This window comes from Choristoneura fumiferana, chromosome 18 (genome assembly GCF_025370935.1).
Source record: "Choristoneura fumiferana chromosome 18, NRCan_CFum_1, whole genome shotgun sequence".
Lineage (NCBI taxonomy): Eukaryota > Metazoa > Arthropoda > Insecta > Lepidoptera > Tortricidae > Choristoneura > Choristoneura fumiferana.
The window spans coordinates 18,623,883-18,637,834 of record NC_133489.1 but is presented as its reverse complement, the minus strand read 5'-3'; the positions used below and the strand labels follow the sequence as shown (position 1 = coordinate 18,637,834).

At 35.6% G+C, this 13,952-nt stretch overlaps 2 protein-coding genes across 9 annotated transcripts in view; both read left to right on the top strand.

Annotated features, from left to right (window-relative positions):
- Positions 1 to 4,761, top strand: part of Khc-73 (Kinesin heavy chain 73) — a 100,351-nt gene extending 95,590 nt beyond the window's left edge. For all 6 annotated transcript variants that reach the window (XM_074101180.1, XM_074101177.1, XM_074101179.1 and 3 more), the window contains 2 exons: positions 975 to 1,127; positions 1,685 to 4,761. In XM_074101180.1, the coding sequence (XP_073957281.1) occupies positions 975 to 1,127; positions 1,685 to 1,767 (236 nt within the window). In that variant the 3' untranslated portion in view covers positions 1,768 to 4,761. The remainder of the gene's footprint in view (positions 1 to 974; positions 1,128 to 1,684) is intronic.
- A 2,264-nt stretch (positions 4,762 to 7,025) lies between these two features.
- Positions 7,026 to 13,952, top strand: part of Dhc93AB (Dynein heavy chain at 93AB) — a 29,334-nt gene continuing 22,407 nt past the window's right edge. The window contains exons 1-14 of one of the 3 annotated variants that reach the window (XM_074102076.1): positions 7,026 to 7,393; positions 7,552 to 7,709; positions 8,000 to 8,222; positions 9,245 to 9,397; positions 10,087 to 10,298; positions 10,390 to 10,905; positions 11,009 to 11,119; positions 11,186 to 11,340; positions 11,629 to 11,818; positions 11,903 to 12,164; positions 12,239 to 12,387; positions 12,463 to 12,674; positions 12,747 to 13,032; positions 13,116 to 13,394. In XM_074102076.1, the coding sequence (XP_073958177.1) occupies positions 7,081 to 7,393; positions 7,552 to 7,709; positions 8,000 to 8,222; positions 9,245 to 9,397; positions 10,087 to 10,298; positions 10,390 to 10,905; positions 11,009 to 11,119; positions 11,186 to 11,340; positions 11,629 to 11,818; positions 11,903 to 12,164; positions 12,239 to 12,387; positions 12,463 to 12,674; positions 12,747 to 13,032; positions 13,116 to 13,394 (3,219 nt within the window). In that variant the 5' untranslated portion in view covers positions 7,026 to 7,080. Of the gene's footprint in view, positions 7,394 to 7,551; positions 7,710 to 7,999; positions 8,223 to 9,244; positions 9,398 to 10,086; positions 10,299 to 10,389; positions 10,906 to 11,008; positions 11,120 to 11,185; positions 11,341 to 11,628; positions 11,819 to 11,902; positions 12,165 to 12,238; positions 12,388 to 12,462; positions 12,675 to 12,746; positions 13,033 to 13,115; positions 13,395 to 13,952 lie in introns of those variants that run through there. The other 2 variants (XM_074102074.1, XM_074102075.1) reach the window with 2 other exon arrangements.

The following is a 13,952-nucleotide window of genomic DNA, read 5'->3' as shown; positions in this document are numbered from 1 at the left end:
CCACTCGGAAAAAGCGATCTTCAAAACACGATTCCCGTTTACTTACATACCTATAAATGTTTACGGAACCCTCGGTGCGCGAGTCCGACTCGCAGTTGCCCGTTTTTTGTATACAGGGGGATTCGAGAGTCGTGAGCAGATGCCCTGTTGTCTAACGCACTGACGTTCGAGATCGCATTCACCATCTCTTTTCTTTCTTTTTCATCATTTCTTTAAAAATGATTGTGGTTCCCAGTGTTCCCAGTGACAATAAGGCCTCAGGACTTATTTTGCCAAAACAAAACGTATTAAACTTTCAAACGAAAATAATTATTTTGCAATTAAAAGTGTGCGGGTTTTACTTAAATATGATGGTCAATGATCCAATAATATCAATGAGGGCTGTTTGACAGGCGAAATATCTTTAGATCGCATTAGTAACGCGCGTTCTTGTTTACAAGAGGCTCATAAGTTAAATAACTATTCTATTTTAAGTTGTGGCAATAAAGTTTCTTTTTTAATTTACTATTTAACTAAATGAGCCAATTGCAAGCAACGCCATCTAGCGATATTTCGCCTGTCAAGTAGCCCTCATTACTGAGGGTGTAGGGCTAGTCAAAGAGGGAGGGAGAGGGAAAGTCGTGGTGGCCTAGTGGTTTGACTTATGGCCTCTCAACCAGAGATCGTGGGTTCAAACCCCAGCTCGCACCTCTGAGTTTTTCGAAATTCAAGTGCGAAATTACATTTGAAATTTACCACGAGCTTTACGGTGAAGGAAAACATCATGAGGAAACCCGAGCAAACCTGCGAAGCAATTCAAAGGAGTGTGTGAAGTTCCCAATTCGCAGTGGGCCCGCGTGGGAATTACGGCCCGAGCCCTCTCATTCTGGTGGGACGTTGAGGGTTAGTCCTGTTGAGTCTCCGGAATGATCTTGTAAATACATATTTCCGTTTTTTTTATATGCATCATCATCATCATACGTGTCCGTTCGCAGGCAAGAACGACGGCAGCGTGGGCGGCACGCGGTACTTCCAGTGCCGCGCGCGCCACGGCATCTTCGTGCGGCCCGACAAGCTCGTCCAGGACCGGCGCGGGCGCAGCGCGAGGCAGTACCGCGACGCGGAGCTCAAACGCGCCTCCAGCAAAGGTAACTAACACAGACATGTTTAGCATTTAACTGATAACCGATTTTAATGTCGACCAGATTGCCCAGTGGTTAGAGAACTTGACTACCAAGCTGTGGTCCCAGGTTCAATCCTTGTACATAATCATGTGCAAAAATCTGTAAAAAATTTCATCCTATAGCTTTCATTCCTACGTTAAACTGTCATAGACTCAAATTAATTTTTTTTTTTTTACTTTTTCATTATTTGTTTCTAATTAGAAACAATAATATTGTTCACGACTTAGGAGTTATCCTGTAGTCAATTCTAGTCTATGCAAGTCCCTAATCAGTGCTCTTACACATTAGCATATTGTACATTTGTACATTTTTGCTTATGAACATTTGGCTGTATAAAATATCGAATATAATGAGTAGAACTTTAAAATTATACTCGTAGTTAAGTATTCGTTGTAAATGATTCAATAGGTATAAGTTTCCCCAGTATAATTGGTTAATCTGAATGCCTTTAGTATAGATCGTAAACTAGTGTAAGTATTTGTAGTTAACAGTATTGTAGAGTTGGTTAAATTTACTTTCAGGAGAGGGTCTACACAACTTACACAGATCGAGGAGTCGCGGCGAAAGCATAAACGTCGTCGGCACCAAAACTAGAAGCAAATAAAATCACCCGTTTATTTCACCTGTGAGAGCGACCAGTTTACATTGCTCGTTCTGTAACGTTACATTATATCACCGTTCCATACAACCCGCATTGTATCGGACCGAATTATAAATATACGTCCAGTACCCTTTTACCCAGTTTTAAGTTGCTCAGCGGCAAATGGTGCTTTGTATGTAGATGATATGTTTCTTTACTAAAGCCGCCAACCTATTTCATTATAAATTGAGAGGCTAAAGCGTTATTGGTTGTTAAAAGTTAAATTTCTCTTAATTTATAACGGAATTATTCGATCGGCCAAGCAATATCGTATGCCTTTATTCGTTGTTTCTTAAATATGAAGGTCTATTGAAAGGAAATTGAATTCTCTCTCATTTATTGACATCGTCCAATAACTTGCTGCAGAGAATTGTACCAGATTTCCGTTATTCGCATTTTTTTTATTGTATTGACATAAGCAATTTTATATAGATCAATTTATTTATTTATATCTTTTCATTGACATTAATGCAGTCGTAATTGACTGCGTTGTAAATATAATTGGAATTTGTTGAATATGTGATTTTAATTTAATTCTTTTTTAGATGTAAATATGTGAATTTTGTGTGTGTATTATTAATTTAGAACCAATGAAATTTTTGTGATCAGTGATAATATTCGGTGGATTATTTGTATAGATTTTTTTACTGTATAGTTTGTGGTATAGATGTTACTGTAATTTATTTATGTATTAGCTTATTGACTACGGTTTTGTTATCTATCGATATTGCATAGTTTTATATTCTGCACATGGAATATAATATCTGTGAATCGCGAGCTTTTAACAAACGCTTTTACTAAAATAATAAAAATATATCCTTGCTCAGTGATGTGTTTCAGAACACGGTTTGCCACCCTAAATTGTGATAGTTTCTTGCCACGCGATAAGACACTCTATTGCCAAGCAATAAAGTCCTATATTTTATTGACGCTTGCTTATGTTTGTCCCAAGTCAAGGTAAAATTTCACTAAAACGTCCAATGTTAAAACTTCGTCCTTGTAAAAGACTTATCTTAAACAATCAGAAATAGCATTTGTGACAAAAAATACCCATTATTTTCTTTAGTTGGAAGAAATAAAAACCCGTACATAAATCGTTAATGCATAATAATAATTAAGAATGTGCCACATTATGTTTGATTAGATTTTACTGTGGCTCAAAATTTGTGAACCGTTTTATGTCTTGTCTCATCTAGAATAAATAATGGGTAGTTTAATAATAAGTCGTGTCGACTTTTTGAGAATTAAATGAGTCACAAATTATAATTGTCCCAAATTTATTATCTCCATCCACTTTCGAACAATAATCGACGGTATATGTATAACAAATACATGGTGTTTCTCGATATAATAAATTAAATATTTTGATCGTCCGGTTTGGGCGCCAACGATATCAGAGTATAATGGCGTAGCGCGATAAAGCTATTTGGTTTAGGAGATGTCCACATAACCTCCGCTGCGAGACGGAGTTATAGCCTAGCTCACCTAATGTATATTCCATCCTTTTAGTCAAGTAATCGTTCGTAAGTACATATTATGAGTACACAAATAGTGTAAAACCAGGTTATTTACTAGTGTTTGTAATAATTTCACTCCAGCGCTCATAGCCTGCCACTTGCCTCATCCCTGTAACATCTTGTATATTTACATCTACGAATAAGTAATTATAATAAAATCTAACAAAAAAGTAATCAAATGAGCTGTTTCAGAGTTTGCACTCGATAGTTTAAAACGCAAACTTAGTGGATAATATAATAATTGTAAGCGTTGACTGACATCCGTATTTGTCACTCGTAGATATCAGGACCTATCGAATGCTTATAGACTGTACTTAAACATTCCATTTAAATGGCATTTTCTACATTTATTATTATCAGATTCAGTAGTAATACTTCTCGGTCATAAGTTAGATTTTTAAAGGAATAAAAGCGACTTAAAATGTTAATTTTGCATTTGATGATTTTGAATTAAACGACCAGTTGTATAACTCTGCCCTAACTAGGACAGCTCAATGTGTAGTCGTAAAAATCCAAAAAGAAATATTGAATAAAGAAATTTCAAATATAGTAGGTTGTGTCTTTGAAACTCTCGATGTGCTTTCGTCCAGTAGTTTGGTAGAACACAGGCAAAGATCTCGCGCTATGAACACTGATTTGCAGTCAAAATGTGTTCTGCGTTTTGCAGTCCAATCAAAAAATACAATCGCATTATGTGTGTTCGCATACAATGCATAATATATAGAACGAGATGAATTTGCTTTGTCCATACCGCAGGAAAAAACCAAATTCAATTTACCATATTTGACATTACGATTCGGTGTGATGAAGTTAATTCCAAAGTAGTGTTCATGCCGTGAGCTGAAAGGAGAGCGGGAGGTACGGCGGTCGAGCGGGTATGCACTAGGGCGGCTCCTAGGATTATGGAAATAGTGACCTTAAAGCAGCGTAGGTTCTAATTTAATTTTTATAAACTAAGCTGACCATGTGCTGTGCTTTTGTTTTAAACAGTAGTTATTAGGTAAATGAAATTATTTGTTTTGTATTATTATTTTATTAACTACACGTACTACATCGTAGACATTGTATTTATTGCAGTCAATTCAACAAAATGAGCTTTTACTATAGTGAAATTATTTTCGTGACGTTGAATGATTTAGTTTTAACGTAGAGTAGGTACGCATAAATTTATTTGCCAGTCTTTAAATTGTGTAAATTAAATTTTGAATATACCTAGATCACAAATCAAATGTATTTCTAATTCTTTTTATGTGATAAGCGAACTTATAGGCAGCTACTTGGTAGCATAGATGGTTGCATCTTCATGTACACATATAAGCATAATCTAAAGAGATTCTAATATAATACAAAAATAGTTCCCTTTTAGCGGAAATATTTTTGCCAAGTAGCAAATTCGAGTCAACCATCGCTGTCATTATCAATAAATGTAATAATTATGGAACTCTTGTTTTTATTATCAAAGCCTTTCTAAATAAAATTGACGATAAGTGATGTGATGTAGTATTTAGTGCATGGGTGACTGATTATTTTACTTGGAATTTCTCAAACTGAACGACAATTTTGAATCAATGCATGATCCTACTTTTATATAGAAAAGTGAATTGGTAGTAATTTTATTGGGTAGACTAAAGTTGTTACATAGAACAGATAATTCCACGAAAGAATTTTCTTTTGGAGCATAGAAAGTACCGAATTAGCAAAATAATAGCAAAAAATCTCCTATTATACATTTATTCAAATCAGCATGCTAAACTCGAAGGCGAAATCACGGAATATCTAACAACCGCCAATAAAACAGACTTGGTCGGAATTGTATTTTATTTGCTTCTGCCAAATAAATGATGATTTACTGCTCACCCGTCGTTATCGGATTTATTCAAGTTACCTAACTTTGTACTGGATGTCCCAAGTGAAGAAATAGAAATCTACAAATTTGTGTAAGTAATTGTTGGTAATCTAATTTTACATAAAGCTATATCTTATTGGGCGTTGCTTTGCTCCTTCCATAAACTTCTTAAATTTATAGCAATTGTTTTGGAATACAAAATACGTGTACGTGACGGTACCTACGTGTAAAAGTACTCTTATTAATTATAGCAGAATAACACTTCGAAAGTTAAATTTGTGCATAAATCAATCTAAAACCACAAGGAATTGCGTGGAAAGTTCGAGATTTATTTTCTTGCGCATTTTGGGTACCTACCTGTGTCAAACCAGTAAGTACCATAAATTGATTCTGACTCAACTCGTCCTGCTCATTCTGCTCTGCATTCTGCATTCTAATAAAAAATATTAGGTGTTAAAAATACCATGACACTCAGGTATGATGATCGTTGTGTTTTCTGCGAGCAACCTTCAGATAGGGATACTCACTCACGATCTAGTTCTCGCTGCCGGTATTATTTGCTGAACTTCCACTAGGTGTCGGAAACGCATAAAACGTTCATATTTAGTACTTAGTTCATAGTCATACAGTAACGTTATATGAACTAACAGTAGCGTTTCAGCCATTGGGTAAAGATCTCGAAATGTATGAACTTTTGTATGCGAATGCGATAAACAAAAATATATACCGAAAACTACCAAACCTTATTAATTTTTATGAAAAAAAAAATCGCGTCCGCTTTTCTCTTGTGTCTGTTGAAGTAAAGGTATACATTTGACCTTATTTGCGACGTCGCGAGTGTCATCTTTGCGGCGGGCGGCGCAGGGCGGCGCGGCGGCCGCCTGGCACTGCTCGCTTACCGCCAAGACGTACTGATTGCAGAAGGAAAAAATATTATTTTCTATCATATTTTTCGAAGATTGGAATTCAATGATCGGAAAAATGCCAGTCATGAAGGCCTAGGCCTGCTTTGTAAAATAGTCAGTAGTCGTAATTGGGTCTTAAATTATTGTCGTTAGGTATACAATATTTCACCGGAATTATTGAATCACCTATTTTAAAGCGTAGGTACTTACGCCTTTGATGATGATGAGGAACTTTGAATATCGATCAATGTATGAAAACATTTGTTAATTACATTAAAAAGTCCAGGAAAACATTTAAAACTCAAACTGACCGACCTGCTGAAATATTCCAGGAGAATTTGAAAATACCTTGTATGCCTCTAGTCATAAGTAAAATGACGATCGTTTTTCAGACCCTTGATTATGATAAACGTTTTAATACGATAGAACCACAAGAACACACGTCATGGGCACTGTTAAGTATCAATTATCGATTAGGTAGATACTAGTGGCGAAGCATCAGATATTTCTATGGTAAAGCCGAAACAAAATCGCTTACATCTTTTACAAATCCTGAACGTCTCCTGTTGTCCTGTTTTGTAAATATTTGGCAAGCCGGTGGGAATCGGATTCTATAGACGCTTCGCCACTGGTAGGTACCTACGTTAAACAAATGAATAAAATAGTGCCAACGTTATTTCCAAACCCTCATCCTATGTCAGTTCAAACAGCTTTCACGATAGTACCTATCCAATTAGAAACTCGATTCCTTCTGTCAATACATTTTTTATACTTTCAAAGCGCGTAGTGAACCCTCTTTTGTTAACTCTACAACCTATATTTATATTAAGTTGGCTCGTTACAAAGGAGACATCGCTCCATAATGGCCCGCTATTGGGACTTGCGTGACTCGACATTCAACTGACTACCTTACCCAGCCGACTCAGATCACAACCAAGTCGGCTGGCGAGCCACGAGGCAGTGCAAAAATGATTACTTAGTAAATTAAATTGTACTTATCTGGTCCAAAATGGACCAAGCCGGACCTTCGTCGTCCAATCAGGACCCTCGCTTCGATTTCATCGGTTCATATGCAGTTAAATCTTTAAAGTTAAAGCCAGAAAAATGGCTGAGGGTCCTAAGCGTGGAGGAACACAGGTCCACCTTAAAAGATTTTGTGGACAAACCATTCCCCGTTCTACTTGTAGTTGTTCTGACACATGCTGCTCAGTTAGTCCCTGTTATATCGTTTCCATGTTATTTGAAGAATAAAGCCGTTTATTTCGTCAAGAAGAAGCCCGCTGTCGTGCCGAAAGAGAATTGCTCTGAAATGGTCATCTTTGGTAAGTATTTGCTGATTTATTACATCTTGCTTTTATATCCTGTCTTTTCGGGCATGTATACTACCTCTATAACACAAAGGGATTGTTGTAAGCCCTTTAGTTTAAGTTAAACAAATAATGCAAAGAAGATAAGATCAATTTTTTGGTGCAATTTCTAGGAGACTTAGCACCAAGACTTATTGACGAATTAGCAGCTCTCGTGGATGAAGTTTTTGTTCCCCTGCTGTCCAATCCCCTCAATCATGAAGGTTGGCCATTAGTAGTCTCACAGGACATTCTCAAGCAAATACATAGTCTCAAAAGCACTGTTTATGAGGTAAGAACTTAAATAAATACATATTTTTAACTAAAACATTACATAATTTATGAACGTGAAACTTTGCACTATATAAAGTGACGTAATAAAGTTCGGGCCCATATTTTAGAGTTATTGAAATATTTTTAAAGTTATTCTTGTCTTCAACTGCGTTCGTAAAGAAATAATATTCCTCTCGTAGCTACGTGTTCAGTTACGAACACAAAAGTTTTAAAAACAGTCATCAAAACTAATCGCGAGGTTCGCGCGAGGAGACTTCTTTCTGACAAAAGTCGGTAATTGTTTGACAGGTCAAAGGCAAAGTGAATGGCCAAACCGTCCTTCCAATGCCTGTAGGAGTGGAATTGGTGTACGAAGCGGAGAAAGGCCTACTGAGGGGGGAAGAAGTAGACCTGTACTTGAAGAGCGCTATCGAAGGCGTGATTATTAAGTGGGCTCAGCAAATCAATGATGTGATGATGGACGACTCTGGGCAGGCGTTCGATAATGGGCAAAATCCTGTGCCGTCTGTTGGTAAGTTTTGATGTGATGCTGTTTCACTGCAGTCATAACGATAGTAAAGAAAAATTATAGAGGCTATAAAATAAATATTAAAAAGTAATTATTTTGCAAATTACTCTTCCTTTGGCTTTGGCCGTTGTCGAGTAAAAATAAATCAGGCAATCTGTTTTGGTTGGTGATAGGAGATTAAGTTTGATTTTGACTACTTTGTCTGATTCAGGTTTAATTAAAATTACAAAACACAGTCCTTCATTACCTAATGAAAATACTCGCTCAAAATACAAAAAATCATATGTTCACGCTGCTAAACTGGTATTGTTATAAAAATTGGGGAAAACTGGATAGTCGTGTCAGTATTGTCGAAATCAAGACTTTGGCCATATTCCTGATACGTAGCAACTTTAAAATATTTTTTTTATGTAATTTATATTACACATAGGAGCCACAAGATATTCTAATGTATTTCAATTTTTTCTAAGCATTTACTAATAGTTGGGCTCGTATAGCTTTCATTTTTTCTGCTGTTTCCGCAAACTTTGATTTATTACAATGAAAAAATACATAAAGCAAGAAATAGAATGAAGTACCTACTCAAGAGGGGAGCCGTGGTGGCCTAGTGGATTGACCTATCGCCTCTCAAGCAGAGGGTCGTGGGTTCGAGCCCCGGCTCGCACCTCTGAGTTTTTCGAAATTCATGTGCGGAATTACATTTGACATTTACCACGAGCTTTGCGGTGAAGGAAAAACATCGTGAGGAAACCTGCACAAACCTGCGAAGCGATACAATGGTGCGTGTGGAGTTCCCAATCCGCACTGGGCCCGCGTGGGAACTATGGCTCAAGCCCTCTTGTTCTGAGAGGAGGCCTGTGCCCAGCAGTGGGACGTATAAAGGCTGGGATGATGACCTACTCAAGAATAAAGATGGAAAATAAAGCGTTTAAAACCCAATACTCTTGGGTAACTCTGGCTGGAGTAATAAAAATAGTTTTAAAATAATTAAAACTTTGGTCTAAGCTCAAATTTCCTTTATATAGAGCTGGCCTTTTGGAAATCTCGGCTGAGCAATCTGAATTACATTTACGATCAGCTCCGTGGTGACAGAGTGCGATGTATGGCTGTAATACTGGAGAAGACTAACTCTGCTTACTATCCGTGTTTCAGTCGGCTCTTCAAGAACATTGTCTCAGGTATAATAATGTTTCATATCTTTTATCCATTCATGTAGGTACCTACTTAGTTTTAGGGGCTGTTTCACCATCCATTCATTAGTGTTAACTGACGGTTAAATGTGATGCCGTCTCCGTCTATTCGAACAAAACAAATAGAGAAGGCATCAGATTACAATCAGTTAACACTAATCAATGGATGGTGAATCAGCCCCTTAATTTTATAAATTATAATTTTGCCTTGACGGAAAAAAATGCGAATTTCAACTTTGTTTTTCACTTTGTTTGTTCTTCAGCTAAACAGTTCAGCTTACGAATATTTTATTTGTAAAAAGAACAAGATAAATTCCAACAGAACGCAGACGAAGTTGAAGGCAAATAGGCTAGTTATATTATAAATAATGCTATAAAGAGTGAAAGGTGCTCTTCAATGATTCGCGTTTAGGCATATATTTATGAGTAGCAATAGAACAGGTGGGCTAAAGGCTTTTTTACATCTATCAAAATTAGCTAGTCACTTCAGTGCCTTGTCGCTGTCGCTTTACAGCAAACTCTTAAAACATCATAAGAAAAGATTCCGACTATTTCCGATAAACTGAGAACCTTCTTTTTTCTTCGAAGTTATACTTAAAAGGATAGACAAAATGTAAATTCGTTAGGGTATAAGCTGACTGTATTTAATTTGTATTTTTGTAAACAATCTATTTTAGCATTGGCAGAGGCTCAGGAAATCGATTTATACTTACGAACTTTAGTAAGACACTTCCAGGGCTTAGAAGACACAGACTTTACAGAATGCCAGCCATTGTTCCGCCCACTCTTTCATGTTATTTGCATGATATGGAGAGACTCTAAGTATTATTGCAGTTCTTCAAAACTCATGGTCCTTCTAAAGGAAATTTGCAATTTACTTATCTATCAGGTAGGCAATTTTATTATATTTTTTCGGTTGATAAATGGATTGCTAGCTAAAAAAATAATCTAAATAGATATATCTATTTTTCGTGTTTTAGGCGAAAAAATGCTTAGACCCAAGCACTTTGTTCCATAGCGACATAGACGAAGCGACTCAACGTATACAGGTCACGATAAATATACTAAAAAAGTTCAGAGAAACATTTGAATATTTCAAAGACATTCTCGGAAAATACTTCGTGGATAGAACAGTAATACCGTGGACGTTCCATCCAAATGTGGTTTTCGAAAGAATGAACAGATTTCTCGACAGGTTAAATACCATACAATGGTTCTTTAAAACGGTGATGGAGTTCCAAAAATTAGAAAAAATTGAAATTGGTGGCATGAAAGGCAGAGTTCTTAGCGGTCAAATTAGAGACATATCTGCAGAGTTCGATTCATACTTTCATGGGTTTGCTTCAAAATCTTATGATGTGTTGGATCCAGACGATGATAAGTTTGATGAAGATTTCAAAGAGTTTCAAGATAATATCGTTGACTTGGATTTGAAACTTTCTACAGTTTTGGTTGAGTCTTTTGATAGCTGTTCTAATCTTGAATCTGTTTTCAAGGTAGGTATTATGAATTTTTCATTCATATTCGAGGTAGACTCAGTAAGTACCTACTTGTAGTTTAATTTACCTACTGGTTTTTATTCGTCATGTTTTATTTCAGTTAATTGATATAATTGGTTCTGTACTAGACAGACCTCTTATCAAGAACGAATTTACGGCGAAATACGTAGAAATTTTGGTCATGCTCGAAGAAGAATTAGTTATTTGCGAAGTAAGTACCTGTATATTGTTCTCTGAACCTAAATTGACTGTTTCTTTACCTCGTTTTTTTTTCTAGGATCTATTTAAAGAGCAAAGCCATCGCCTCCATAAGTACGGCCATATGGAGGTCGATACATACCTTCCCCCCGTGGCAGGGGGACTACTATACATGTCGACGTTAGCAGCAAGGATCACCAAGCCTATAGCCTGCTTTCGCAATTTGCCGCACCCGTAAGTCATCGGGGTGGGGCAAATTGCGAAAGCTGATTATCTGGCTTTAATTCATCTGTTTCATTGGTTTATTTACTGTGAGAAATCCATACTTTATTTCTAACAACGTAGACTTTGTACACACCGTTTTTGTTATCACATGATGCACACGCTTTTTGAAGCAATGGCTTTGTAGGTTCATTCTATTTCTTTTTCGAGCACCAAGCTGTATTTTGAATTTCAAACACCCCAAGGATAATTTTAGTAGTTGAACACCAGTAATATTGAAATTAATTTTCTCGCACGTAGGATAAAGGGTTCGGAAGAGGCATTAAAACTTTTTGCGAGATATGACAAATTAATTGAGGACATTAATGCATTTAAGAAGAAGTATTTTAACGACTGGACTGTAAATGTACCAAAAATAATCGAACAGAAGACGAAAAATGTAATCCTCTCTCGACATGGTTCCGATCTTGTCTTAAATTTTAGCCCAATGGTAAGAATTATAATTTAAATGACCATATTTTGCATTTTACGATAAATTATCCATACTTATCAGATCAAAATCATTTGACTTTAGATTTTGGACATTCTAAAAGAGGTACACCATTTACGAAATAATCCTGACTGTAAGACTTTACTTCCAAAAGAAAGTCTTGAATTATTTGAGAAACAGGAAACTTACAGACAGTATAGGATCAATCTTGGAATAACTATCGATTGGTATAATCAAATAAGAAAGAATAGTCAAAAAGTCGAATTTGATTTGGTTGAAAGTGAAATAAAAGCAATTGATCTAAGAATAGACATGGCGCAAAATGAACTAAATTGGAACTCGCAAGGTAATCATGTAATATTTTTTGTAATGTTTTTAATTTTAAATAAGCTTTAAGTCATAACCATGTTTTTTTTTTAGATTTATGGAATTATTTGCAAGAGTTACATAAGTTAGTAGGTAGTTTGTACCAGCGAATGTCAAAAATACAGGCTAATTTGGTAGAAATAAAAGCTGTAATGAGTACATGGTCATCCCAACCATTATTTGAAAGGAAAGATGGAAAAAAGGTAAACAATACATTTTAAATACCTATACAACAAGAAATAAGATTTTTTTTTCCTATTAATAATTTGATTGTACAGGATACCTTACTAAATCTTGATGACCGCCAAGATAGAATAAACAAGCGATACAGTGATATTGAAACTACGGCGCAACGAATAACAGACTTACTGAAAGAGAATATGGAACTTTTTAATATGCAAGACAATCAAGATAGTGAAATATGGCTTAACTACGTAGCGTTTATAGACAATTTATTTGAAGAGGCATTGTTTAAGACTATTGCTTGCAGGTAAATGTGTGAATGAAATAACGTCTTAATTAAGTAACTACTCATTTTTTAAAATAATTCCTTTCATTTTAGCTTGGGTTACATTTCTGAGCATATGGAGCCCAAAAATAAGTTAGCTCCATTATTTGAAGCTCAACTTGAATTACTTGCACCTGATATGGTTTTTAATCCAAGTTTTGATCCAAATGACAAAAAAGGATTTACAGCGCTGATAATGAGCTTAATTGATGATATACTAAAAATGGCGTCTTTAGTGGAACGTATATATCTCCAGAAAGAAGAATCATATGAAACGCAAATAACTCGGAACACTGATATAGTCGAGATGAAAGAAGACATTTTGAATGGAATAGAAAAGGTAATATTCGATGTACTACTAACAAGACGAACGACGTTATCAATGTAATCTAAAGTATAATTTTAAACATTACTTATTTTAAGGTCATTGAAGATGCAAATGATTTTTGCAAAACCTTTGAGAACTATTCATTCTTATGGTTAGAAGAAAGAGATGCGGTCATGGAGATATTCCTGACTTATGGACGAATACTGGCTCCTGAAGAGATAGACAAAATTGGGTCCGAAGATAAAGATGTTATCCCACCGAAACCAAGCGCCCCTAAGATGGAAGCTTTTAGAGAACAAATTGATCATTATGAAAATCTCTTTATGGATATTGAGGACATAGAACCATATAAAATCTTTAATTGTTGGTTTCAGGTAAGTGTTACAAACATGTTACAAATGAAGTCACTGTCTGAATGGGGTGCGCCAAAGTTCATATAAAATTGCAAATTCGATTATTGAAACTTCGAATATGTATCACTTTTATTTTAGATAATAATCATTGGAATTCCGAATTTATTGTATTCATAATGTCATTTAACATAAATATCTCTATTACTATAATTTATGTATATAATCATCATTCAACATATCGATTTCAGGCAATAAAATTAGGTATTATACATATTTTAAAACATGCATTTGTTTATTCCTAATCTATCTATACATAAATGCAAGTAAATTCAAAATAATAAACTGGAAAAAAAAAACTAAAAAGCCAGAAAAGCCAGTTAGGTTAGAATTGTGACCTTCACGAAATATAAATGCTGCCAAAAATAGGTTAGGTTAGGTTGGAACTGCAACCCATACGGAACCAAAATCCTGCCAGAAAAGTGGGTTAGGTTAAAGGTTAGAACTGCGACCCTCACAGAGTCGAAATCCTACCAAAAAGTGGGTTAGGTTAGGTTAGAACTACGATGATTATATGAAATA